A 27,229-nucleotide genomic window follows, 5' to 3' on the forward strand; every position below is an offset into this window, starting at 1 on the left:
ACATCATTAATCATAAATTTACAAGTTTCAACCATAAAATGTGATTAGGTGTTAATCCTTGTGCACTTTTGTGTTGGGAACAGCTGCAGACTGACTTGGCAGAGATGGCTGCCATCTTGTTTTTTTCATGGATTAGTGTATTGTGCTCTTACTACCACTAGATGGCATAAAAAAGTGTGCACGAATGAGGACAACACATCTATGTTAAGTAGAATGAAGTATAAGGTCAAGTAAACCCAAAATTTGATGTCCTCACATGAGGACACAGGGTCTCAGGAGGATATAGACAGAGCGCATTTAAGTCCTGCCCCCACCGGAGATGAAAACAACGCATCACTTGAATTTGTATTACGGGAGGGCAACTTCTTGTCATGTAGGTCTGCTTGCAAATAACACAACAATACCTTAAAGCTGCTTTGTGGTGGGATGCACCACTAACATAATCTATAACTAAGTTTTTACAAGCTGCCAAACCGAAAAACTGAGCTTTTAAGCAAGGCACCAGTAGGGATATATAGGGAAACTGTGAGATCCTGACACTCAGTTTGCCTACGTGCAGCAACTTTTTGCAAATTTGACCAGACAAACTGTAGAGGTTGAAGCTAACTAAGCTGTGTGAGGCCTGGTTTTGATCTTGGCTAACTTGAATGATGTAAATATTAAAGTATGTCACTCCTGGCATTTCAGTGGGATTATTTCTCCAAGATAGGCAAGGTAAGGAGAAGATCTGAGATAGACTTCCAGTATTAAGTTTATCACTGTAACTTTTCCCCTCTGGTAAACACAAGGTGCTAAAATAATCACTTGATACGCTGGTGTCTAATGTTTTTAGCAAGCTACAGCCATTTAGTTAGCATCTCAGCCCTTCGTTGCATGTTGTAGCACTGTGAGTTTATCTCCGCGGTGGGCGTGGCTTTCAGAGTGTGACGTGTTGTGCTCTGTCTCTACTGTAATCAGTTACAGTTACTGTAATTAACAGTTACTGATCAAAATGTCAGTTATAACAAAGGGGTTACATCTAAATATATTCTGCTCTGTAAAAAGTTTATACGTAGAATATAACATTCATTATTTGCATCTTTTCACCATGCATGAATGCCTTCTTTTAGCATAGCCTATAGAGAAATAATCAAAAAGTAATCAAATGCAATAGGTTACATTACTTTGATGAAGTAAGCTACTTAAAAAAGTTACGTTACTTATTACATTTTTGACAGGATAACAAGTCATCTGTACCCATTTACATTTCAAAAGTAACTCTCCCAACGCTGATGATAACATTATGGAAAGGATCCAAACAGAGATTGACCTTTTTTCTTAAACAGTTAGATTATTTTTGTTTAACCAGAAACAACCATTTAAACTCCATTTTTCTCCATTTGACTCAATTTAAAATAAACAGTAATTTTATGGTCGTAAAACACATTCAAAGTCAACAGAAACAAATTAAAGCTCACAAAACCATCTTGGTTTGTCTTTTCATTGTTCCAGTGATCACCAGCCCTGGTTTGGTTGAAATAAACCCTCAATCTACCCAGTTAGATGTGAAAATATGCTGCTCTATAAACAATAAAATAACTTTATTAAAATGGAATCTTGGCAATAGAGATTTTGGGTCTGTTTCTGGCTAAACAAAAAGGATCTTACTCTTTAACAAAAAGGCTACTTATTAGATTTTAAACAGGGTAACTAGTAATCTGTAACCTATTCAGTTTTAAAAGTGACATTCCCAACACTGCATGCAGGGGTACGTATGAACAAGTTTTTCTTGTTTGGTTAAAACCACATCGTCCTTATTCTCATACAGAGAATATTTTGGAAAACCTTAAGCTCTAGGTTAATTAATGGTTTTGTGTTTGTATGTGTTTTAAAATCTCACAACATATTTAACAGTATTAACTTGTTTACACTTACTTGGGTACAAGTAATTAAAAAAGACCTTCCCAGCTTCTTCCTCCTTGCACATATTTTTCCACTGTTAATTTCAGATTATACCATTTGCTTGATTTTAACCTGTGTAAATAAACAAATCTGGTACAAAACTCAAATGTTGTAGCGTCTATTGTTGATTGCACAGTAGGTCTGCTGTGTAGGATTTAGGAGCATACATTGGCAGAAATGGTAGTCACTACAACATGCATATTTTATGCACATGTTATATTAGTTGATATATGGAGAACAGTGTAATAAAAACTTCCAAGTCTGTCATGTGATGCAGTTGGGCCCAAAAAGACTTTTTCCCATAGACTTAGATTGTGAAAGAGATGTCGGTAAATCAGTGGATACATGTTTTTTGAGTGTAACAACCCCCGCAAATTGATTCATTTCACTGTTGGGATTTGATCCATTTGGTCCAGTAACATTTGGATAGTCTAGAAGAGCTGCAAGATGAAATCATTTAGGAGGGTATAATTATAATTATAATTATAATATAATGTTTACTGCTTTCTTATTCATTTTAATTCTTGTTTATAATCTTGATTTTAGTTTTGGCCTTTTTCTATTTTACCTTTTACTTTGGTGACATTTTATGATTTTTTTGTTCATTTATAGGTGCTATATTAATAAAGTTTATTATTATTTTATCCCTTTTTATGTTAGCGGAGTGCTAAATTGGAAGTAGCTGGCGTGGCAGATGAAATTCTGTGGTGCGCCACAAAGTGCGGAAGCAGAACTGATCATCTGGTTAATTTCATAAATGGCAGTTGAACGTTTTTGGATTTATCTGTCACTAAGCAACTTTTAAGGGAATGAACAGAGTCCTGCCTCCAAACCTGCATTCAATTTTCTATTTACATCCATGGCAGGTCCTCTTCCGTGGAGTCTGCCATGTTGATCTACAGTAGCCCAGAACGGACAAATCTAACACTGGCTCTAGATAGGCTATTCCCATTTCTGCTTTTTTGCATTAGTGACCGTAGTTCTCCTACATGCTTGGCACACTGGAGAAGTTTCAGTTCTGCAACCTTAGATGCCTCTAAATCCTCCACACTGGACCTTTAAATCATGCATGCAAAAATATTTTATTGTCCACCTTTTTCAAAAGCAAATAATATATATCCCTGCAGATTACATATCTTTCTAATGCTGGTCAACTGTATATGGCAAATACATACACATTCAGGGTTTAACACATTATAAGGAGTAGTTGTGGGTGGTATATGCAAATGTTCAACATATTAAACATGAATTGCAAATAGCCAGTATCCATATGTAAATATTGGATCTCTGTCTGCTGCAAAGCTGATGTATTTCTGTAATGTGTGAGTGTTAAAATAAAAAGTATCTTTCATACAGATTGTACTCTTGGCTCCTAATGGCACATAATTGAACACTGTGACCAGAGAAGTGACAGTGAGGATGATAAGAGCTGTCAACAAATAGTAATAATTATAATGTCACAAAACAGTCAGTAATTTCCACAGCTACAGTCTCCCCACTGGAATTAACCAAAGCAAAGAGGCCGAACTTCTGCATCTGCATTTGAAATGCATGTGATTTTACGTGTCAGTTTGTTTGTGAAAATTATGTTCCCATCCGACATGAGGTCCCGGCACATCTCGGGGTAATTTTCAATAACTGACACTAATGGTTGGGGGAGAATTCAGTGACAAGGTCAAGGAGGGACAGGCACTTTTTAATAAAGTCTCTTATAATTCATGTGTCTGAGGAGGCACCATTGTGACTGTACTCTAATATCAGATACGGTACGTCTCGCTGAGAGAGCACTTATCTTTGTTTGAGATGGGGCTTGTCAGGGTGCCAGCTGCCACACTGAGGAGTCTGACAGTTCAGGGGTTTGGAGTTGTATGAAGCGGCAGAGTAAAGAGAAATCTGAAATGTGCTTTTGTTTGTGTCTATCATACAGATGATGATTCAATGGCAGATGGATGGATGAAAAAAATGCATTACTCTTCTTCTGCTTTTTCATATACTAGATAATATTTTTGCTGAATATAACAGAAAAGTCATTTTTAACTTTCATGTATGCAAGAATCCCACATTATTATTCTTTATTGATGATTTCTGGCTGATTAAAGGAGTCATATATCTGAAGCTGTCCACACTTCTACACGTACACCTGCAGGTGGCAATGCTGCACAGCGACATACAGGCATTGATCTTCAAATGCAACCCAGCGGGGTGCCGACTCTTAACACTGACACACAAACTCTACAGACTTTTGGTTTAGGGACTGGAGCAACTGAACACAAGTTTCTGCTCTGACCACTGAGATTTCATAGTCATAGCACAGATGTTACAAATAACATTAGTGATGGCTCCTTTCTATTCAAGTGTCCCAGTTAGCCATGACAGTGTGACAGTGAGCGAGCATGCACAATACCAGGACCTTGAAGCTGAGGCAGCTAAATGGAATTTATTCTTCATTCATTTTATTATTTGCCCCTGTGCTTTTTCTGTGAAGTGTCAAAATGTGCTCTCAGCAAGAGGCCTATGACTGTATCCATTGTTGTATCTTATCTAAGCAAAAGTTATGCCACGTTAATATTCCACTCAGACACCAAATCTTGTCTTGTGAAAATGAGATGTAGTTTATTTTTCACTATTTTATTTGCTATAGAAGTGAGCCCGGTGTGAGCAAGGGTCATATGAGTGACTGTTCCAATCAAAAGTTTCACTTCCTCCACATTTATCTCCTCAACTGTGGTTTAAAACTGCCGAGTGCTGGTCTCACTCATATCTAACAACCTAAAGAGATGGAGATGGAGGTCCCTAAAACAAATCCTATCAACTTGGGGTACGTCCATCAATGTGTAAGAATTTGGGGATCGTTGACATGAATAAGGTTGAGAATCACGGCATTATTTGGTCTATTGAAATAAAGTCAGTATCAACAGTGTCAAAATGGCAGCACAGTTATGTTATGAACCAACACTGATAAGATGGGATGAAGTGTAAGAAAAAGAGGAGGGGAGGAGAGATTCAAACTTTAATAAGATTTGTTGAATCAAAGGAACAGTTCACCCTAAAATGTAATTTACTTGTATTACTCCATTAATGTAAATCAGAGCAGCTCATTTTGCAAATTCAATCCAGAAATAAATCCTGATGTTGGATTGCAGATATAGTACCAACAAATAATGGAACAACACATGTTCTCATGTCACCCACAGTGATTCTTCTGAGATATACAGACTTTTTCAGTTTCACAGCTGGAGGTCTTCATCTGGATATAATCAGCTCCAAGAGTCATCTGAAGACCTCTGCTATGATTTTACATGTAAGAGAGACAATGACCTTTGATTGTAGATAATGACTCACTGGAATTGTACAGCATACACCCTGTTTAAGGCAGCACAGTGGTGTAGTGGTTAGCATTGTTGCCTCACAGCAACAGGGTTCTAGGTTCAAACCCAGAGGTGGGGGGACCCTTGTCTGCGGAGTTTGCACTCCGGCTTCCTCCCACAGTACAAAGACATCCTTGGTGACTCTAAATTGCCCGTAGGTGTGAATGTGAGTGTGAATGGTTGTCTGTCTCTATGTGTCAGCCCTGTGATAGTCTGGTGACCTGTCCAGAGTGTATCCCACCTCTCACCCAATGTCAGCTGGGATAGGCTCCAGCCCTCCCTGCAAGCCTTAACAGGATAAGCGGTTACAGAAAATGAATGAATGAACATCCTGTTTGATAAAGACTATTAATGTTAAAGACAAAACAGTTAGTACAAAAGCTTATTGCTGCCATGCCAGGAAAAAAACAGACAAACATTCATTCATTCATTCGTTTCCCATAACCGCTTATCCTGTAAGAGGACACTGGGGGGCTGAAGCCTGTCCCAGCTGACAGTGGGCGAGAGGGCTGACACATAGACAAAAACAATGACTTATGCTCACATTCACACCTACGGCCAATTTAGAGTCAGTCACGATTTAACCTGCATGTCTTTGGACTGTGGGAGGAAGCTGGAGTACCTGGAGAAAACCCACGCAAAAAAACCCAAAACAAACAAAAACAAAAAACAAATCAGAATCACGTTCTAATGTGAAAAGTTTATCCTTATAACAAGATGTGCATTTTGAGATATCTTTACATTATTATGACATATAAATCTTATCATGTTATAACAAGAAACTTTAACTGTAATATACTTACATTATATGTTCTTTTAAAACATGTTAAAACAATCTATTGTTATAAAATGTTTCATGTTATAACTCAAAACCTTTTATGTCATAACAAGGTGAAAAGTAAATTGTCATAACAATATACATTTTTTTTGTTATAATGTGATATGTTTATATATCATAATAACATGAAAATGTCTCATTCATTCATTCATTCATTTTTCCCTAACTGCTTATCCTGCTGGGGGTCACGGGGGGCTGGAGCCTGTCCAAGCTGACATTGGGTGGGAGGCAGGGTACATCCAGGACAGGTCGCCAGACTATCACAGGACTAACACACAACATGCTCTCATTCACTCCTACGGCCAGTTTAGAGTCACCAATTAACCTGTATGTCTTTGGACTGTGGGAGGAGGCTGGAGTACCCAGAGAAAACCCACGCTGACACAGGGAGAACATGTAAACTCGCACAGAAGGGCTCCTCCACCCTGGGTTCGAACCAGGAACCACTGCCACACCATGATGCCCATGAAAATGTCTTGTCAAAACAGGAAAATGTCTTGTCATAACAATAAACTTTTACATTATTATGTGATACTGATCCTTTTTTGTTTGTTTTTTGTTTTTCTCTGGTGTGGCAGCAATTAGTGACATAGAATTAAAGTAATTAGTGTGTTTTGGGCATGGTTTATTTGGGAAATAATCTGAATACCTGAACTCTTCCCAGTCTTATTTAAGATATGATTGTTAGAAGACCAGTCTTCTATAACCACTCGCAGTGTCGTCCAGACAAAACCTACCTGGAAAGACTTAAGATGCCACCAAAAGTATCACCTCCATATTTTCTGAGCCTTCACATGAGTCATCCACTCACTTTGAAATCTGACGAACCACTGTTTATTTTCCACAGAGGTTGCTGTGAACCTGAGCACGCATGAACTAAAAACAATATTATCGCGCTATGACTTAACACTCTTCCACTTAAGCCACGGGAGAGCCTCTTGGCGTTTAGTCAGGTGCACGCACACACCTCTGTGGCGCGGGGAAGCGAGCACCATCTTTACACGGTGTAGTGTGTCTGAAGCCAGTGCCCTCTGCATTCTTGGTCGAAATGTTCTTAAAACAACAGGGAGGTGCAGCAGAATCAGTGGATTCAACTTTCTTTGGAAATTCCCAGACGTAACAGTAAGAGGGGGGGGTGCATGGTTTAGAATAGATTAGATGAGAATTCCTAAATAAATGGGGGGTCGCTTTTGAGGGGATCGGTGCTGCATTATGTGTCTGTGTATATGTGTGCAAACATGGGAAAGGCCCCTGAATCAAAGAGGGTCCAGTGCTAATTTGGAGTTGAGTCAGTGACCTTTGTCCTCTGATTCACAGCTGAGGAATGCGCTTTGTGCTCCAATCAGCAGCAGAAAGGAGGAGAGAAGCCCTCTCTGAAGTTGCACCTTTGACTCAAAAAAATGTAATGTTGTAAAGTTCAAGTGTGTCCGACTCACTCAGAGACTTTTAGCACCCTCCCCCACCTACACACAAATACCTCACTCACACGGACAAGCACGATGACCTAAAATGATCCGAATCTGAATGTTCAAGACCTGAAACCACCCGCACAGCCAGGGGCTTCCGAAGCTCTGCTGCACTGGAGGAATTCCCCTCTTGGATTAAAAAGACAGTTCTTATGCTGTGGACACACAGACAAAGAAAGACCACCCTTGTATTTAATTCATGCTGAGCCATCATGCCTGACTCACATTCACACTTTCACCAGTCACTCAAGGCTATACGATTAAAGTGTAGAAAAACTGTGACATCACCCGTTGACTTTCAGCTGACCCGTGAAGTCTGAACAGAGATGCAGACTAATAGACACAGCTTCCAGGCTAACAATAATTACCGTACATTGTAGTTGCCCTAGAAGACGGTGAAAAGATTTGCTCAAGTGCAAATTTTCTTTTGTGCTTGTGCATAACAACAAAAGCAAAATATTGAGCCAGGAAGTTCATTCTTGGCCTTGGCATTGACACGCAGATAGACAAAAAAAAACCACCTCAAATTCCCACTGCATTGAATAAATCTCAGCCTTTCTTACAATAAATGAAAAGCCAGACGTTTCTTCAGAATGAAAACTAGCTCTGCCAACATTCTGAGGCAGCTTACCATCCTGGAAACAGACCCTGTGGAGTTTTACATTCAGCTGAAAACACTTAAACTGAGTACATTCAACAAAATCCCGGCAGAATGCTGGTCTATTATTGCTCTAACCAGCTTATCCTATGGTATTTAGACTGTCAATTAATCCTAACTGGCAAGTGCATTGATTTAGACTCTGTAAGCTGAAGCTCCATGCTATGTCTGTCCACCAAAACCATAATAGAAGTATAAGGACTTTACCGATCATTCAAAATGCCCCATTAAGACCTTCACAAAGAACCTCGAGCAAGCTCACATTATAGGCTTCACTGGCTACCAACTCAAATAAAACTGACTTTAAAGGACAGTGTGCAGGATTTAGTGGCATCTAGTGGTGAGGACTGCAGATTGGAACCAGCTGAAACTTATTCCTTGTGCCAAGTGTGAACTTCTGGTTAGGATTTCCTCAGCAATCATTGTTCAGGAGGTTTTTACCAGGAGTCAAACTATCCACAGAGGTATCCTCCTCTCCAAAACAAATGACCTAGGTGATTAAAACTGATATAAACGCTGAATAAAGGATTCTTAAATTACTTATTAGTGTTTCTCCTATGCTGTTCTGCACATCGCAGAGGGGCAGCTGGCCAGGCACTTGCTAATGCATGCTCACCTTTTCCTCTGATAGCTTAATATGTACTCAGCTTTTTTCTCTGATAAGTTAAAATCCAGACATTTAGGAGGTTTTTACCAAGAGCCGAATTATCTGCAGAGGTCTCTTCTTCTCCAAAACAACCAAACCCGTTGATTAAAACAGTTAAAAACACTGAATAAAAGAGTCTTACATTACAAATCAGTGTTTCTCCGATGCTGTTTGGCACATCACAGAGGGGCAGCTGGCCCAGTGTCAGCTAATGCATGCTCACCTTTTTTCTCTGATAACTTAAAACCCAGATGTTCAGGAGTTTTTTACCAGAGGCCGAATTATCCTCAGAGGTCTTTCCCTCTCTATAACAAACAGACCTGATGATTCAACCACTGAAAACACTAAATAAAGCAGTTTCATGCTTAAAATCTGTGTTTTCCCAATGCTGTTCGGCTCGTCATGGAGCGGCTGCTAACTATGGTGGCCGATGCAAAAACTTGAATGGCCTTATCCAGAGCCAGAGTTTGGTTTGTACGTTCTGGGCTACTGTAGAAGCATGGACGAGGACCCACACCCCCTGCAGGTAAAAACAGCTCATCATCTCTTTAAATGATTTTTAGCTTTAAGTTAAGGAAGTGGCCGCTGCTAACTGCAGCTGCTCCAATTTACTAACAAACTCTAGACTAAATATTGCTAAATATTGTTGCTGTTGTGATTTGATGTTGCTATCATGTGTTTGATGGTGCTTGTCTTCGCTAAGTCTCACTTGCAAAAGAAGCTTTGATCTCTGTGTGGCCTCCCAGTAATTTTTCAGGTGGTTATACACTTAAGATCATATTATGTTTTATAACCCCTAAATCCCACACTCTGGACCTTTAAGAATGTCTTTCCTTTTGTAAACTGGTGAATATAAAGAGCCACAGGGTTGCATAAGACTTAAGTCCTCTGATATCTTTAGTGTCTGGTTCTGAATTACAGTAACTGTCCGTCTTGTTGTTTCAAGCTTTTAGTATCATTACTATTATTAGACCCACACTTAAAGCACAAAGGTAATAAAAGCTAAATGGTATGGCCCATTATATATATCAAGTATATACAGTGTTATATTACATTACAATGTTTTGACAGGTTTTAGAGTCGCCCGTTTCTAATGTTATTATTGGAAAATAAAGCCTGCACAGATGGATATAAACCTGGTCTTACACTAATAGATTTAAACTAATAAAACTTCCCATTATCAACACTTTGCTCAGGGACTGAGTTTCAGCTGTAGAGAAAAATCATGCCAACGCACAAATCACAGTGAGTTTGAACCATAACGTGAGAAAATGTCAAGCAGATATTGTTGCTTGTTGGATTGTTGCTTGTTGTTTGGATCTTATGAGAAACCTGACACTCTTTGGAGAAACTAGTTGTGAGAAATTACAAGAAGCTCATAGGTAAAGGATTACCTGCATGTGTATGCATTACTGAAAGACAGCACAGATACTCAATACTAGCGGTAAGCTGTTCTTTCTTAAATGGCATCTTTTCAGAGAACTTTGAATCTTAGCACAGATAGAGGGGCAATGATACATCCCCTGAATGAAGATAAGTCATCATGAAACTTGTGAAATTAGAGAGGCAGTTTTTGCATTTAGACTTATTAAAGCTCCAAGGAACAGAACCTCCATTTATTAGATGTCTTGCAAATATTCACTGGCAAGCACTGTCACAATACTGTACAGCAGAGAAGTCCTTGGTTCTGCTCTAAGCCTCTGCTGTGTCTGTGTTGAGTTCAGCTTTTGACCTTGTCTGACCCTCAAGACTGCTGACCTCTTAAGTGAGCTGCAGCACCCTTTGACCCTGAATGTAAAAGTACAAGTGGATGGGTGAAGATGTTGAAAAGCTGAACCCATTTTATGACTAAAAACTGTTACTTTAAACAGACAGTTCACCCCCAAAATCAAAAATACATATTTTCCCTCTTACCCATAGTGCTTTTTATCAGTCTAGGCTGTTTTGGGGTGAGTTGCCGAGTGTTGAAGATAGCGGCCATAGCTGCCTTCACTTGAATATAATGGAACTAGATGGCACTCAGCTTGTGGTGCTCAAAGTGGCAAAAAATACATTTGAAAAACTCAATGTCAGCAATGTCTCTTTCCAGAAATCATGACCCCATTACTCAAGATAATCCATATACATTGTTGTCAGCAGTTTCATGTAAGAACTATTTTCTTTCTACTGAACTACACCCACCAACTATATCATAGCGCAGAAAGAAGCATGCATCTATTGCTAGCTCACCCAGCACCACTGAGCTAACTGATGTGCATCTACTGAAAAGAGCAGGCTGTCCTCAAGAACTGTTCGTACTTATGAAAAGTTGTGCACCAGAATTCGTATATAACCCACGTAATCAGGAAGGCAGTGATCACGTGACCTATGTGCTGACAGGAGTGAGGAAGGAAGTAGTATAAAGAGCTAAAGTCCATGTTAGTAGGTAGGTTGGGGTGGTGAATGGGTCAAACAAGACAGGACTTCCCCCCAGGAGACCGATGTTTATATTCTGTGTGAAACCAAGTGAACTTTGAGTTATTTTAAAGTATGTCATCAACATATTCCTTTTTTCAAAACCTAACATACATAACTTTACGTAACACGACGACACCATTTGTGGGGCACTAAAGAAGCTCTAGCAAAAGTTCAGTCAGGAAGACAGTACTTTTCATGCTCAGGCTGTAAGTTTTCTTTCTCACCCTGCCATTAACTCCTCGCATGTATGCTCACTCACTATCTGTAGGTGTCATTGTCTGGGTAGGTCAATTGAATCATCGGCTGATTCATAATCAACCAATGACACAGCGACACACCTTCTCTGTCAGCCTATCTGACTGCTCCTCATTTTAAATATGGTTCTTTCTCTGCAGTAGGTCTTTCTTGCTGCAGTGGTGTGCGCCATCCACCTCCCATTCACCTCCTAGTCTTCGCAGATTCATCTGCCTCATCAGCCATCAGCCTCTGAGTCATCAGCCATCAGTGTCTGGACTCCATGGGGGAATTTATCCTGCTGCTGCTCAGATGTCCCTCCATGATAAAATATCTTCCTCTGGTGTCCAAGCACCAAAGACTTATGTTAAATCTCAATCAGCACAAATCATCTGCTCATTTGTACACTCATATTCTGTATTAAATAGTATCTTTACTTCATTCTTCTGTCTCTCTTGTTTGAAATGGAGGTTCCTTTTCCTGGAGCTTTTATAAATCCAAACTTGCCAACCACCACCAAAAAAATCTAGACTGAAACATAGCACTATGTAAGAGAAAACAAATATGTATTTTTAATATGGCGGTGAACTGTCTCTTTAATGTACAAACCACTTACACCCAGACATGGTGTAGTCATCAAACACATGTTGTCTTAACATGGACCACAGAGGGTCACTTGGAAGCCAGCTGACATACTGTAATGTCACCTGTGAGTAACTTCAGCAGTCACATAAAGAGGACCCTGCCTTTCTGGGAGAGAAATTCCCATTACAAGGCCCCCACCCCACCCTAGAGAGTGTATCATTAACCAACATCAGATGACATCACAGGACTACCACCTGCCTTATATTGTAGCTGCAGTCAGCTCATTTCGGGCGCGACTGGTGCAGTATAATTAACCGTGACCAAGTGCTGCTTCAGCCAAAAGTGGAGACTTTATACAAAACACACATGCGCGCGTCATGCGTTTTAATCATCTCCTGGAGCATGTTGCGTTGCTCTGCGTGACATTCCTGTCATACCTCCACCCGGTCATGGTGCTCCCACGGAGGTGGGCGGTTGTTTGGTCAGGGAAGTTCCCTTTTTCTGATGCGTAAATGTACTGTACCTTTTCTGGTGCGTAAAAGTATATTTTTATTATGAAATCTGCACCATGTCAGATTTTTGTCCCAGACACCACTTCCTCTGTTTCTGTCTGATCTGACAGATTTTGGCCACTAACTTGCGCATGAACACATTTCTTTTATGCAAAAGTCACCCACGCGCCGGAGCATCGCACGTTTCCTTAGTCTTATGAGTCAGTGATCGTATGTGTTTATTTTGAAACCAAGATTTACTGTATGGATTTAGAGCAGGAAACAGCCCAAACTGAAACTGTAAAGAGGATCCTCTCAGTTTGAAAACTTCTTCTTCGGTGATGACAAGTGAAACTCTTCCTCACTTTGTTATGGGACCCATGGGAGCCTCTGAATGACAAATGGAGGTCCCTTTTACTTTGCAGGGAGCAGCAGTGTGGATGCTGCATGCGAGAGAGGAGGTGCGGCAAAACCAGATTAGGAGGACGAGGAGAGCGCTGTTGTTCCGTCAAATCAGTGAGTCGGTCTGAGCACAGGCAGCCAGTCACTCAGTCAGTCAGTGCGCATTGTTGAAAACGGGGAGCGTCGGGCTGCATTCCGCAGACTTTCGCCGTCCCATCACTCAGAAAACTTGTCAGCAAAAAAAGTTTTGGGATTGTTTTGAGTTTATGAGAGAAGCAAAGCGAGGGGTAAGAAGGTGAAACAGCGAGGGAATGGAGAAGCACAAAGGTAAGAAGAGGGTTCTTGTTTAAAACTTTGTGTCTGCGAGTGTCTCCATGTCATCGCTGACAATGCATCTTTATGAAACTGACTACTTAACAGCTCATTTACAACAGTATTTGATCACATATGTTTAAAAAATGACACCAGAATGTGACATTTATACATTTTAGATGCATTAAAGTAATTCCCATGTTGCCAGAGCGGTTAGGAAAGCAATGACAATGATGATTTGTTTCCAAGTTTGGGATACAACCAAGGGTGTAGGTTTGGTTTCAACATTGGGGGGGCACATATGTTTGGGTGGGTGGTTAAACACTTAATTTCCTGCATTGTGGTGAATTCATACACCAATTTGTGCATTAATTTTCTGCTAAATTTGTGGTGCAAATGTCAAAACAAAAGTCCTTAACAAAAGTATTTCTCTAAGGGTGGGGTGGGGACCAGTACAAAATATTGAGGGGGGTGTGTCCCCATACATATACACCTATAGATACCGGCATGAACACAGAAAGGCATCTACATCTTCTGATGAGTTTACTATAGTTGCAGTTGGACTGTGCTGTAAAGACACATTGGTATCAGTCCCCTGCCACTAGTACTGGTGATTAAAGTTCTTACTCTAGAGGTGGACTACAGGTAGCCTTCCTAAAAAGACAGCCCGTCTCGTCAAACTTATGAGCTGACGTTGGGCAGCAAGTCCTCAGACGCAGAGTTGAATGCACCCAGTGTCACCAAGAATATGAAGATGTGTGGTTTATCCCCATCCGCCTCGCCATCCAAGTGGGCTCTATAAAATAGTTTACACTGTGGCCACTGATGAATTCCAATAGCAGCAACATTGTTCTCACGGCATTCCTAGAATTCCTGTGGTTATTTGTCCATGAGGGATGAGCAAGGCCATTTAATACTTCCTGATGGACACAAGCAAAGAGTTTGAGAGTAGCCGGTAGAGTGATCTGGACCATCACCTTGCTGTCGGATCATCTAAAGACAACAAGCACACTTAGAGGGGGAGGTTAGTCATCCTTGGCTCAGCACTTGACAGTGTGGACCATCGGTACACTATGAGTCCACCCTCACCGTCACTGGTCTGGGTGAAGTTGCTTGGTGGACTGCAAACAATGAGCAACTAGTCTAAGTGGAATGGGATCACCACAATTTGAATTTTTTGCTGCAGCATTCTGCAGCTGACCAGACAGCCTCGTCTCCCACACGCTGTCAGAGAAAATAACCAGTGTTGCAAATAGTTCCTTCATGTATCCATTACACATGGAGCTGAAAGAATAGCTTGACGAATTGATAAGGTGACTGCAATAAATGAATCTGCATGTTTGGTCACTTTTAAGCAAAACATGCCAAATATTCTCGATGGTTCCAGCTTCTTAAATATGAAGGTGTGCATTTTTCCCTGTTTTATATGATCGTAACTTGAATATCTTTGCATCTGCTGACTTGTGATGGACATGCTTCATTTTTTCCTGACATTTTCTACATTAAATCAGTAGCTGACTGAGAAACTAAGACTATTTGATAGTGAAAAGTTGCAGCCCTGATCACATGCAACATCTCAGTATACAGTACATCAATTTTGACAGAGCGTAAGGGAGTGATGCATCTCAATGTTGTGTTTCAACATTAATGCCATTACACTGATCGTCCACCAGGGGAGCTACATTGTTCACTTTGTGTCTCTAACACTGTTGATTGTTGAGACTTAATTGTAGTGGATTGCCCACACACAGGGGCAGATTATCAGACAGTGGGTACCTGGGCACAGAAATGCACCTTTCCTACAGAAGAGAGAGACACACAACACTTTATTGTTGTTTATATGTCATTGTTTTGCATCTCTTTGTAGTTGCAATGCATCTTTTTGTGGTTTTGCATCTCCTCGTGGTCATTTGGAGTCTCTTCCTGCCCACTACGTGTTAATTTGAGTAATACTTTACACGTCCAGGGGTGCCCTCTTAGATAGGACTATCAAGAAAATGTTCTACTCTGCTTTTATAGAGTCCATTCTTTCTTTTAACATTGTCTTTTGGTTTGGTATTCTTAGCCTTAAAAACAAGAACAAGTTGGACAAAGTGGTTAAGTTGTGCTGTAAGATCACTGGTGTTGCTTTTAATAACCTCCAGCATCTGTATGAAGAGACGGTCACGTCTTTAGCTTGGTTTCAGTGTCTCAGACTCTCAACACCCCCTCCATGTTGAGTTTCAGATGCTGTCATCAGGGCAGAGGTTTTGCCTCGCTAAATGTAGCACTAAGTGTTACAGATCATCCTTTGTACCGTCTGTTGCTTATGTTAACCAACAGTGACCCTTAATGCTCATGATTTACCCCTGACAGTGTGTGAGATACTGGATACTGTGTGTTATGTTGTACTCATGACGTCTGTCTGTATCTTAAATTGCCCCAAAGTTTACCTTACCTTACCTTACCTTACACTTTGGACCCCTAGGCCTGTGCCTGGTAGGTCACAGGCCTAGGGTGAGCATTGCAACATAAATTAATTAATTCTGAGCCAAAGACATGTTGCAGGGTGTGTCAAAATTAGGATGTAATTCATAAGAGAATGTTCGAGCTGAAGGCATGGGGGTTACACAGTGCAGAGACTGAGTGTGTGTGGCTGAAACAAGGACTGGAGTTCACTCTTTTGGCAGCCGTACGCAGCAGCACCAGGACACTGAATCAGATACTAACAGCCACAGGCAGCCAGCAGAGGAGGTAGAGTAAAGGAAACCTGGGAAAATTCAGGGAGGCCAATGACAAGGCGAGGCATTGTTTAGCATTCTGGATATGCTCCGTTTTTTTTTTTCTCTCTCTCTCAAATCTGACTCATGCAGGTTTCATTCCAGAGGAGCGACTTTCAGCAGCTTACCAATTCTCATACCTTAAGCCTGAGATGGGGATCAAATTAGTGAAACCACCTGGAACTGTGTTTGGTATGAAAGACCTTTGGGCTGTGATGGGACATGTTTGAGACTTGAGGTTACAGTAGAGGATAGGGCTGTGTAATGGCAAGAATTTAGTGATATGATACGTATCAGGATACAGGGGTTTTGATTCAATATATCGCCATTTATTGCGACACTGTTAGTTAAGTTTAGTAGGTCCAGTGTAGGATTCAGGGGCATCTATTGGCAGAAAAGGTGTATAAAATTCCTAACTGTGTTTTCATTAGCGTGTAATCACCTAAATATAAGAATCATTGTGTTTTCATTACCTCAGAATGAGCTGTTTATATCTACATACAGAGTGGATCCTCTTCCAAGGAGTTCACTATGTTGTTTCTACAGTAGCTACTACCATAGTTTCCTACATGCTTGGCACACAGAAGTTTCAGTTCTGTAACCTCACTGCTAGATGCCACTGAATCCTACAGACTGCACTTTTAAAAATGTAATTTCCCTAAATATTTCCATAAAGGGAATGGAAATGTTTGTTTATTTTTGCAAGATCATCTCCAGTATTTGTTATCTCCTTTTCCCTGTCAATCACTGCCTTCCACCTCGTGCCCTTGCTTGTTTTGCTTTCTGTGTTATTAAGGATCCCACCAGTTTCTTGGTAAAGCGTGTCTCTGTTGAATTGGCCGTGCTCGCCTCACGCTCTTTGCGGCTGGGTTTCACCCAGAAAAGCAGTGATGGGGTCGGAGATGACGGCTCCTTTTCTTGCCTCCAGTGTCAGTCATGCTCTCCAACAATAAGCTGATTCTGTGATCGCTGCCAAAATAAAATGGAAGAGGGATGGAGGCAGACTGACTGATGGTGGGGGACAGATGTATTGATGGACATTTCTGAAGGGGATTATTGGCTTGACACACAAGCAGCTACAAAAAAAGCAAAAGCTTGCTGGGAAAAGCAAAAGATATTATCTTTTTATTTACTTATTCTTTTACAATAAAATGGTTTGCTATAATATTCTGTAAAGTGCCCTGTAGTCATTTGTCTATGGGACTATTGATCGGTTAAGGCAGGAAGGTTTGGACCAGATTCAGACAGACTTTAGCATTAACAAATTCAAGTTGAATCAGGAGAGACGGATAAATGAAGTAAAGATAATGTTTCAAACAGGAGTGTAGAGATTAACAGATGAAGTCATACTAACCCTAGCCAACTACTGGCCTGGCATGTATACTACAGCGTTTTTGGTCATTTTTTGTGGTGGGCGATTGTTATCAAAATGTTGTCGTCTGAACACGGATCTTTTTTCAAAACAAAAATGAGAAACGATTCCATTTTCAGCGGATAATTTTCATGTAAACATGGCCTAAGATTTTTTGGCACTTGGACCACAGAGTTTGGGATCAAGGGACATCTGGGTGGTGGCAAGATAAATCCCCTCATGGAGTCTATGCACTTGTGGAGATGGTGGCGGCTGATGACTCTGAGGATCATGGCTGATGAGGCAGTTGAGGCTGATGAATCCAAGAAGACTAGGTGATTACGAGGAGGTGGAGGGCGCGCACGGCTGCAGCATGAAAGAACTACAGCAGAGAAAGAACCATATTAAAAATGAGGAGCAGCAAGATGATAGGCTGACAGAGAAGGTGTATCGCTGTGCTTTTAGTTGATTGTGAATCGGCTGATGACTCAATTGACAGCACCAAATGACAGCTAGAGATAGAGAGTAAGCATGCATGTAAGGAGTCTTCCTGACTGAACTTTTGCAAGAGCTTCATTTCAACCATCAGCAGCACCATTATTTACCCATAAAATGTTTGTGTGCACTGTCTTATTTGATGTAGTATCAAAACCCACTTGTTTCTGAGAGGTTACTTCACATTCATAAACACGTGTATCCCAGTGCTGGCAGTGCTTCCAGAGCTTGTGTTTAATAGCCTACTACAGGCTGTAAACTGCAGGGATCATGTCAGTCGAATAAATCGTGCAGCTCGGGTAATATCAGTTAAAAAAATTAGAGTTTCAAAGGTGCTTTTCAGTGGAGCGTGACAATGTGACAGAGTCAGCAGATTTAGTAGGTTTGACCTCCCATAAGCTCAGCGGAGGCAAGCTAAAATGTAGGCCATCAGGGCTGGCATGGGGTCTCCTGGTTCACTTATGAGTGTGTGTGTGTGTGTGTGTGTGTGTGTCATGGGCTGCTCTCGCCAACGGGGAGTAAGTGGAGTGCGGGTAATTCAGGAAGCTGGACTGGGCTATAAAAATGATGAAAAGAAAGACGGTCTTCCTGATCTTTGGGAGCTCAGCGCTCCATGTGAGTTTGGCCCTTTTCGCCCTCTGGGTCTCGCTCCTGTTCGTTTACAACACATCAAACGTGGCTTTGTTTATTGGATACAGGAGCTCTGGATCAGACCTGTATTGTGTTTTTTTTCTCACCTGGTACTCTTGAAGGAAACAGTAGAACAGGAGCTTACTCTCTTGTAATCACACACACATGCACACTCACTAGATGTTACTCTCCCTGCAGCCACTTATCTGTGGGATAATAACTAAGCAGAGGAGCTTTTATGTGGGTGACTCTGAGGCGGCATTGCTAGTTAGTTTTTATTTGTCAGCAGCTGCTTCTAGTCTGTCGCTGTCTTTCTCATCAGGCCCAAACTGTGGAGCCTTGTAAAGCTTCACTTTTACTCCAGCATGAATCTGTTTATCACTGTATATGCTAATAGGAAACACACACACACAGTGGTATATACATGCATAAAGACACCCACACACCTCAAAATATCTGGAGGACAATGCTTTTGACAGTGGGGTCCTGTGGAGCGAGAGAAGGTACAGTCAGGGGAGAGGGAGATTGAAGGATGGATTAAGAGGAGGAGGTGGAACCACAGTGAGCCTCTTATGCATCATGCATGGCCCAGGGCTGGCAGATTTTTCATCTCTGTGTGTGTTTGTGGGAAAAACAAATGTGTGTGTTGTTGTTTGAACAAATAGTGTAGAGTCACAATATAACTGTCGTTTCCTGGCAAAGTAGACATTGAGTTTTCTGCATGTTGCACTTCTCTGCACAAATCAGTTAATGCTGTTTGGATATTAGCTTGTTTTCAATGTAAAAGTATACTTAAAGGGACAGGTCAACACCAAATCAAAAATGCATTAAATGCTTACCTGTAGTTCTATTTATCAATCTAGATGGTATTAGTGTGAGTTGCTGAATGTTGGAGATATCGGCCGCCACATCTGCCTTCTCTTAAATGTAATGGAACTTAATGGCACTCAGCTTGTGGTGCTCAAAGTGCCAAAAAACAAAGTTAAATACCTCAACAGCAATGTCTCTTTCTAGTAATCACGATCTGGTTACTCAAGATAATCCACAGAACTTCTTGTGAGCAGATTCATTCAGGAACTATTTTCTTTCTACCGAACTACACCCACAATCACTATGCAGAAGGAAGTGTGCATCTACTGCTAGCTCACCTAGCACCACTGAGCTAGCTACCACTATTGCTCACCCAAGGAGGACGGCATTGATGTTTACATCTTGCACTGTCACGACCAGTAGCCCCTTGCGTATGTGAGTAGATGCACTCTTCCTTTTGTGTGGTGATACAGTTTGCAGGTGTAGTTCGGTAGACATCTCTGTGGCCTATATCTCCAACACTTGACAACTTACACCAAAACAATCTAGATTGATAAATACAGTCGATTTGGGGGGTGAACTGTCCCTTTAAACCTGCATTAATTGATTTCTTAGCCACTTGAGAGCAGTGCAATAAGCTGTAAACACAACACTGACCCATCATCACCTAATAGAGTTGATATAGCTAGTGTGTTAGCAAATAGTTGCTTGCTTGGCAAATGCACTTCCAATATTCACTCTCTATTTAGTCCTGTTTTGGTTTCAACCCAACTCCAAAGGGAAATACCTGCCTTTTAAAGGAGCTGTGGGCAACGTTGAAAGCCTGGGCTTGGATTGCCTGCATGCAGCTCTCAACATGGAAGTTGCTGATCCCGTGGCTAGCAGCTAAAGGAGCTAACCATAGGCTAGGACAACACGTCAGCGATGACCACCATATGAGCACAGTGCATCAGTGGAAATAGCTAGCCGCTGAGATACATACACAGGGACTTAAATGCACTAACATGCATGCGCTGCAGACCGGCTACCACAACAACGAACAGAGAAGCTCGGATTACAACACACACAGGGAATGAAGCATGACTTCATTCTCTGCTCAGGACGCCATTACTCCACCATATCTTTACATAGCAAATAGTTGTTTGCTGCTATATTAATGATCTGAATGTTGTACAGAGCTCCTTTAAGCTGCTAAATGTTCCACTGTGTTCGCTGGCGAGTTGCTAACTTTGTCCGTCTGCCATTTGGCGCTGAACAGGTAGTGTTCAGTGGGATTATCTGAGCTCTTAACAGCTGTTTGGCGTTGAGAACAGCAAAACTTATCCAAAACAGAAAAGTTGCTGGCTGTAAAACCAAACCTAAAAAAAGAGGCTAAAATGGTCCATAGTGTTGAGGTTGAGGATTTGTCACCACTTTAGTTTTACTCATAGTCTTTGGATCCATTGTTTAGGAGCCATAGTGAAAATAATTTAGGTCAGAAAGTGAAAACAAAACCAACCTAAGTGTGTTTTCAATCATTTATTTGTGGAGCTGTCTAACAACAATACGTCTACTCTATTGTGTAGCCATGTCCCATTTGATCTATTGTTACTATCAAAATATTAGAGCAGTTTTAACAGATGATACTTTCAACTTTCACTTTCCATTTATGTCACCATTTTATATCATTTAAGAGAAGCTGTTGGCTTTTGTCCCACAGCTGCTGTCTTAAAAATGATTCTTTCAGTATTATTAACATTCTGGCTGTCTTACAGCTTGCTTCATTTGTCTAAATAATAACAGCTTAATATTTAATTTGTCATTAAACTGAGCCAGCTGTGGCTCTTCCTCCTAAGTTTCTAAGAACTAGTTAAAGAATGTTAAACTATGTAGTTTGTTCAAATCTGAATTATTATTATCAGTACAAATGGCTGATTTCTGGCGTTATCCTTCACTCTGCTCCTTTTCTCACTTCCCACATCTTTCACTTTGCTCTTTACACACACTCTCACACACAAACTTCATGTCATCAGCTAAACCGGAATGTTGAACCTTCAGCTCAAGCCCTCGTCTGCAGAGACTACAGTAACATGCGCTGCATCCTAATCAAGCCGAAGTTGCCCAAGTGCAGCAGGGCCCCCTTGCTATAAAAAAACATAAAGATTTACTTGGATTTTTAGAGCCCATTAGCATGTTTCAGCTATAAAAACTGCCTGATTTCTCAGAGGGCTGAGCTGTAAGCCTCGATATCACTGAGACAGCACAGATCTAAGGAAAGAAAAGGGTGTTTGGGAAGATAAAGCGTGAGAAGAATAAAGGCGAGATTCAGTAGTTGGGGCAGAGGGAAGATGAAAGAGGAGAAACTTGAGAAAGAAAGTGGAGCTACGCTTTTTAAGTGGCTCCTTTACAGCTGGAGAATTTGTAACTTTATAAAAGTTAACACTGCAAACTGTGTCACATTTTTTCCCACAGTGTAAAAATCACTTCCTGTCTTGAGTATATGACCTCCTTTCTGATCTCGCATGACAACAACGCTGATACAGATTTTATTTTTGAACAAACATACCAAAATTGTTTCCATGATTTGTATATTAGAGGAACAGCAGCCATTATTGATCATTAACTGCAACTTCTGAACCTGTTTTGCCTCCCTGTTACTAGATAGAAGCAAAACACGTAGTCATTAAGTGAAACCATGCTGTATATTACTCAGGTTTTCACTCACAGAAGACACAAAAGTCCAACTAAAGCCCAGCAAAACAATAATGAAGTCTATATATCTTCAAGACTAAAATAGCAAGTCCAACTGCTTCATTTCCACTGCGTGGTTCAGCTCGACTCACTTTTGTTACGTTTAATTTTCCACTCTAGTTAGTACCCATCAGTGTAGGTGGGGTTCTCATCTGACCACCGTGATGCCGTGTGAAACTGACATCATATCGTCTTCGAAGCGACACTCACAGAATCCCTTAATTGACAACCAAACAAAGGAACGTCTGAACACTTGCTGGCGAAAATGAAAGTAAAAGCCAACCCCAGATTCACTCTCATTTGGCGTTTTGCTTGATATATTTGTCTTGTGTGGCGCTAGTGACGAATCTCTCTGAATAATCAGTGGTGTGCAGTGTTTTAGGGCGGTGGTCATCCCCCACTCACGTGCTGACGTATTGCGGTAAGCGAGTTGTGTCATTTCCGGTGTTTCTGTGACAGTGTCTCTGTACTGCTCTGGTGAATTCTGCTAGCCTGCTTTCTCACCTCAGTTGCTTTAACGCTGCTTTAACGTCTACTTCAAGTCATAACCCACACTGGTTCTGTTTAAGCACTTATAGCTCTCCTTCTTTCTACGACTTTCTCGCTAATCTCTTAGCTGTTGTTTGCACGCTCTTAGCCTTGTTAGCTACTTTAGCTTAGCCATGGCTTCTCCTTCTCCTGCTCTTTCTTGCCCGGTGTGCCAAATGTTCAGTTATGCCTCTGCCTCCTTTAGCGATAGTGGTAATTGTAATAAGTGTAGCTTATTTGCTGCGTTGGAGACGAGGCTTAGTGAATTAGAAGCGCGGCTCCGCACCATGGAAAACCATTCAGTAGCTGCGGTAGTTAGCCAGCCCCCTGTAGCCGGTGCGGAGCCACATAGCATAGCCTTAGCCTCTGCTAACTGTCCTCCGGTAACTCCCGTTCAGCCGGGAGGTTGGGTTACGGTTCGCCAGAAGCACAGCTCCAAGCAGAAGCCCACGGTTCACCACCAGCCTGTTCACGTTTCCAACCGCTTTTCCCCACTCAGCGACACACCCGCTGAGGATAAAACTCTGGTTATTGGCAGCTCTATTCTGAGGAACGTGAAGTTAGCAACACCAGCGGCCATAGTCAAATGTATCCCTGGGGCCAGAGCGGGCGACATTGAATCAAATTTAAAACTGCTGGCTAAAGCTAAACGTAGATTCAGTAAGATTGTTATTCACGTCGGCGGCAATGACACCCGGTTACACCAATCGGAGGTCACTAAAATTAATATTGCCTCGGTGTGTGAATATGCAAAAACGATGTCGGACTCCGTAGTTTTCTCTGGACCCCTCCCAAATCTGACCAGTGATGACATGTTTAGCCGCATGTCATCATTTAACCGCTGGCTGTCCAGGTGGTGTCCAGCAAACGATGTGGGTTTTGTTAATAATTGGCAAACTTTCTGGGGAAAACCTGGTCTTATTAGGAGAGACGGCATTCACCCCACTTTGGATGGAGCTGCTCTCATTTCTAGGAACCTGGCAAATTTTATTAGTAATTTAAATCCCTGACAACCCAGAGTTGAGACCAGGACAGAGAGTTGCAGTCCTAAACGCCTCTCTGAGCTTCTAGTTCAGTTACCCAGCCATAGTTTTCATAGTTTTATACAAACGGTGTCTGTCCCCCGACCACCTAAATTATTTAAATCTAAAATTAAACAAAGAGGAGTTGTGCATAACAACCTCATAAAAATTAAAACCTCTTCTGTGACAGAAAGACAAAACAGGAGAATTAAATGCGGACTGTTAAATATCAGGTCTCTATCGTCTAAAGCAGTGTTAGTAAACGAATTAATATCAGATAATCATATTGATTTACTCAGTCTCACTGAAACCTGGCTGTGTCAAGATGAATATGTTAGTCTAAATGAGTCCACTCCTCCCAGTCATAATAATACCCACATTCCTCGAGGCAGCGGCCGAGGAGGGGGAGTTGCAGCCATTTTTAACTCTAGTCTGTTAATCAGCCCTAAACCTAAACTAGATTATAATTCATTTGAAAGCCTCGTTCTTAGTGTTTTACATCCAACCTGGAAAACCTCGCAGCCACTTTTATTTGTTATAGTGTACCGTGCTCCTGGCCCGTATTCTGAATTTGTATCTGAATTCTCAGAGTTTTTATCCAGTTTAGTTCTTAAATCAGATAAAGTTATTATTGTAGGCGATTTTAACATTCATGTCGACGTTGATAATGACTCCCTGGCTACCGCGTTTATCTCATTAATAGACTCCATTGGCTTCAGTCAGGGTGTACATGAACCCACTCACTGTTTTAACCATACCCTCGATCTAGTTCTGACGTATGGAATTGAAATTGATAACCTAAAAGTCTTTCCACAGAATCCCTTGCTATCAGATCATTATCTGATTACTTTTGATTTCTTTTTACTCGATTACACGCCACTTAGCAACAGTTACTATACTAGATGTTTATCAGATAGTGCTGTCACAAAATTTAAGGAAAAGATTACTTCGTCGTTAAATTCAATACCAATACCTTTAGTAACAGAGGTTTCCCGTGCCGACTTTAACCTCTCCCAAATTGATCATTTTGTTGATAGCGCCGTAGGCTTGCTGCGAACAACGCTCGACTCTGTAGCTCCTCTTAAAAAGAAGTTAACAAAGCAAAGAAAGTTTGCTCCTTGGTATAACTCTCAAACCCGTAGGTTAAAACAAATATCGCGAAAATTTGAAAGGAATTGGCGATTAACCAAACTGGAAGAATCTCGTTTAATCTGGACAGACAGTCTCAAAACTTATAAGAGGGGCCTCCGCAATGCCAGAGCAAACTATTACTCAGCATTAATAGAAGAAAACAAGAACAACCCCAGGTTTCTTTTCAGCACTGTAGCCAGGCTGACTGAGAGTCAAAGCTCTATTGAGCCTTGTATTCCTTTAGCCCTTAGCAGTAATGATTTTATGAGCTTTTTTAATGACAAAATTCTAACTATTAGAGGCAAAATTCATGACCTCCTGCCCTCGGATGGTAGGCCTACCTATCTAACCTCAAACACAGCTGTAGAATCTAATATATATTTAGATTGCTTCTCCCCAATTTCTCTTCAAGAATTGACCGCAGTGATTTCTTCATCTAAATCATCAACGTGTCTCTTAGACCCCATCCCAACTAGGCTACTTAAGGAGGTCTTTCCTTTAGTTAACACTCATATATTAGATATGATCAATATATCCCTATTAACAGGCTATGTACCACAGTCTTTTAAGGTAGCTGTAATTAAACCTCTCCTAAAAAAGCCCACCCTGGATCCAGAGGTGTTAGCCAACTATAGACCAATATCTAATCTTCCCTTTATGTCAAAGATCCTTGAGAAAGTAGTCGCAGACCAGCTGTTTGATTTTCTCCAGGATAATAATTTATTTGAGGAATTTCAGTCAGGATTTAGAGTGCATCATAGCACTGAGACAGCTCTAGTTAAAATTACAAATGACCTTCTGATTGCTTCAGACAAAGGACTCGTCTCTGTTCTTGTTTTATTAGATCTTAGTGCGGCGTTTGACACAATTGACCATCAAATTCTACTGCAGAGACTGGATCACTTAATTGGCCTAAAAGGTTCAGCACTAAGCTGGTTTAAATCTTATTTATCTGATCGTTTTCAATTTGTTGACATTCGTAATGAATCATCCTTACGTACCAAAGTTTGTTTTGGAGTTCCGCAAGGTTCTGTGCTCGGACCAATCCTATTTACTCTATATATGCTTCCTTTAGGTAACATCATTAGAAATCACTCTATAAATTTCCATTGTTATGCGGATGATACACAGTTGTATTTATCGATGAAGCCAGAAGAAAGTAATCAATTAACTAAACTCCATAACTGCCTTAAAGACATAAAAAATTGGATGAGCACCAATTTCCTGATGTTAAATTCAGACAAAACTGAAGTTATTGTTCTTGGCCCCAAACAACTCAGAGACTCTTTATCTGATGACATAGTTTCTCCAGATGGCATTGCTCTGGCCTCTAGCACTACCGTAAGAAACCTCGGAGTAATATTTGATCAAGATTTGTCTTTTAATTCTCATTTAAAGCAAACCTCACGGACTGCATTTTTTCATCTGCGTAATATTGCGAAAATTAGGCCTATCCTGACCCGAAAAGATGCAGAAAAATTGGTCCACGCTTTTGTTACCTCAAGGCTGGATTACTGTAACTCTCTATTATCAGGTAGCTCTAGTAAGTCCTTAAAAACTCTCCAGCTAATTCAGAATGCAGCAGCACGTATACTAACAGGAACTAAGAAACGAGATCATATTTCTCCTGTTTTAGCTTCTCTGCACTGGCTCCCGGTAAAATCCAGAATTGAATTTAAAATCCTACTGTTAACTTATAAAGCTCTAAATGGTCAAGGTCCGTCATATCTTAGAGAGCTCATAGTGCCATATTATCCCACCAGAACACTGCGCTCTGAGAACGCAGGGTTACTCGTGGTCCCTAAAGTCTCCAAAAGCAGATCAGGAGCCAGAGCCTTCAGCTATCAGGCTCCTCTCCTGTGGAATCATCTTCCTGTTACGGTCCGGGAGGCAGACACCGTCTCCACATTTAAGACTAGACTTAAGACTTTCCTCTTTGATAAAGCTTATAGTTAGGGCTGGCTCAGGCTTGCCCTGTACCAGCCCCTAGTTAGGCTGACTTAGGCCTAGTCTGCCGGAGGACCCCCTATAATACACCGGGCTCCCTCTCTCTCCCTCTCTCTCTCTCTCTCTCTCTCTCTCTCTCTCACTCTCATTCTATTACTGCATCTTGCTAACTCGGCCATTCTGGATGTCACTAACTCGGCTTCTTCTCCGGAGCCTTTGTGCTCCACTGTCTCTCAGAATAACTCATACCGCAGCGGTGCCTGGACAGTGTGACGTGTGTGGTTGTGCTGCTGCCGTGGTCCTGCCAGATGCCTCCTGCTGCTGCTGCCATCATTAGTCATTAGTCATACTTCTACTGTTATTATACACATATGACTATTGTCACACAAGTATACTGTCTGATATTAATACATACTTTCAACATATTG

General features: G+C 41.1%; 1 protein-coding gene across 2 annotated transcripts in view; it reads left to right on the forward strand.

The window, feature by feature from the left end:
- The first annotated feature begins 12,978 nt into the window (after window positions 1-12,978).
- afap1l2 (actin filament associated protein 1-like 2) overlaps window positions 12,979-27,229 on the forward strand; it is a 67,199-nt gene continuing 52,948 nt past the window's right edge. Inside the window, exon 1 of one of the 2 annotated variants that reach the window (XM_033611888.2) lies at window positions 12,979-13,413. In XM_033611888.2, coding sequence (XP_033467779.1) covers window positions 13,398-13,413 — 16 coding nt within the window. In that variant the 5' untranslated portion in view covers window positions 12,979-13,397. The remainder of the gene's footprint in view (window positions 13,414-27,229) is intronic. The other variant, XM_033611889.2, reaches the window with a different exon arrangement.

The sequence above is a fragment of the Epinephelus lanceolatus genome, chromosome 21 (assembly GCF_041903045.1).
Source record: "Epinephelus lanceolatus isolate andai-2023 chromosome 21, ASM4190304v1, whole genome shotgun sequence".
NCBI lineage: Eukaryota > Metazoa > Chordata > Actinopteri > Perciformes > Serranidae > Epinephelus > Epinephelus lanceolatus.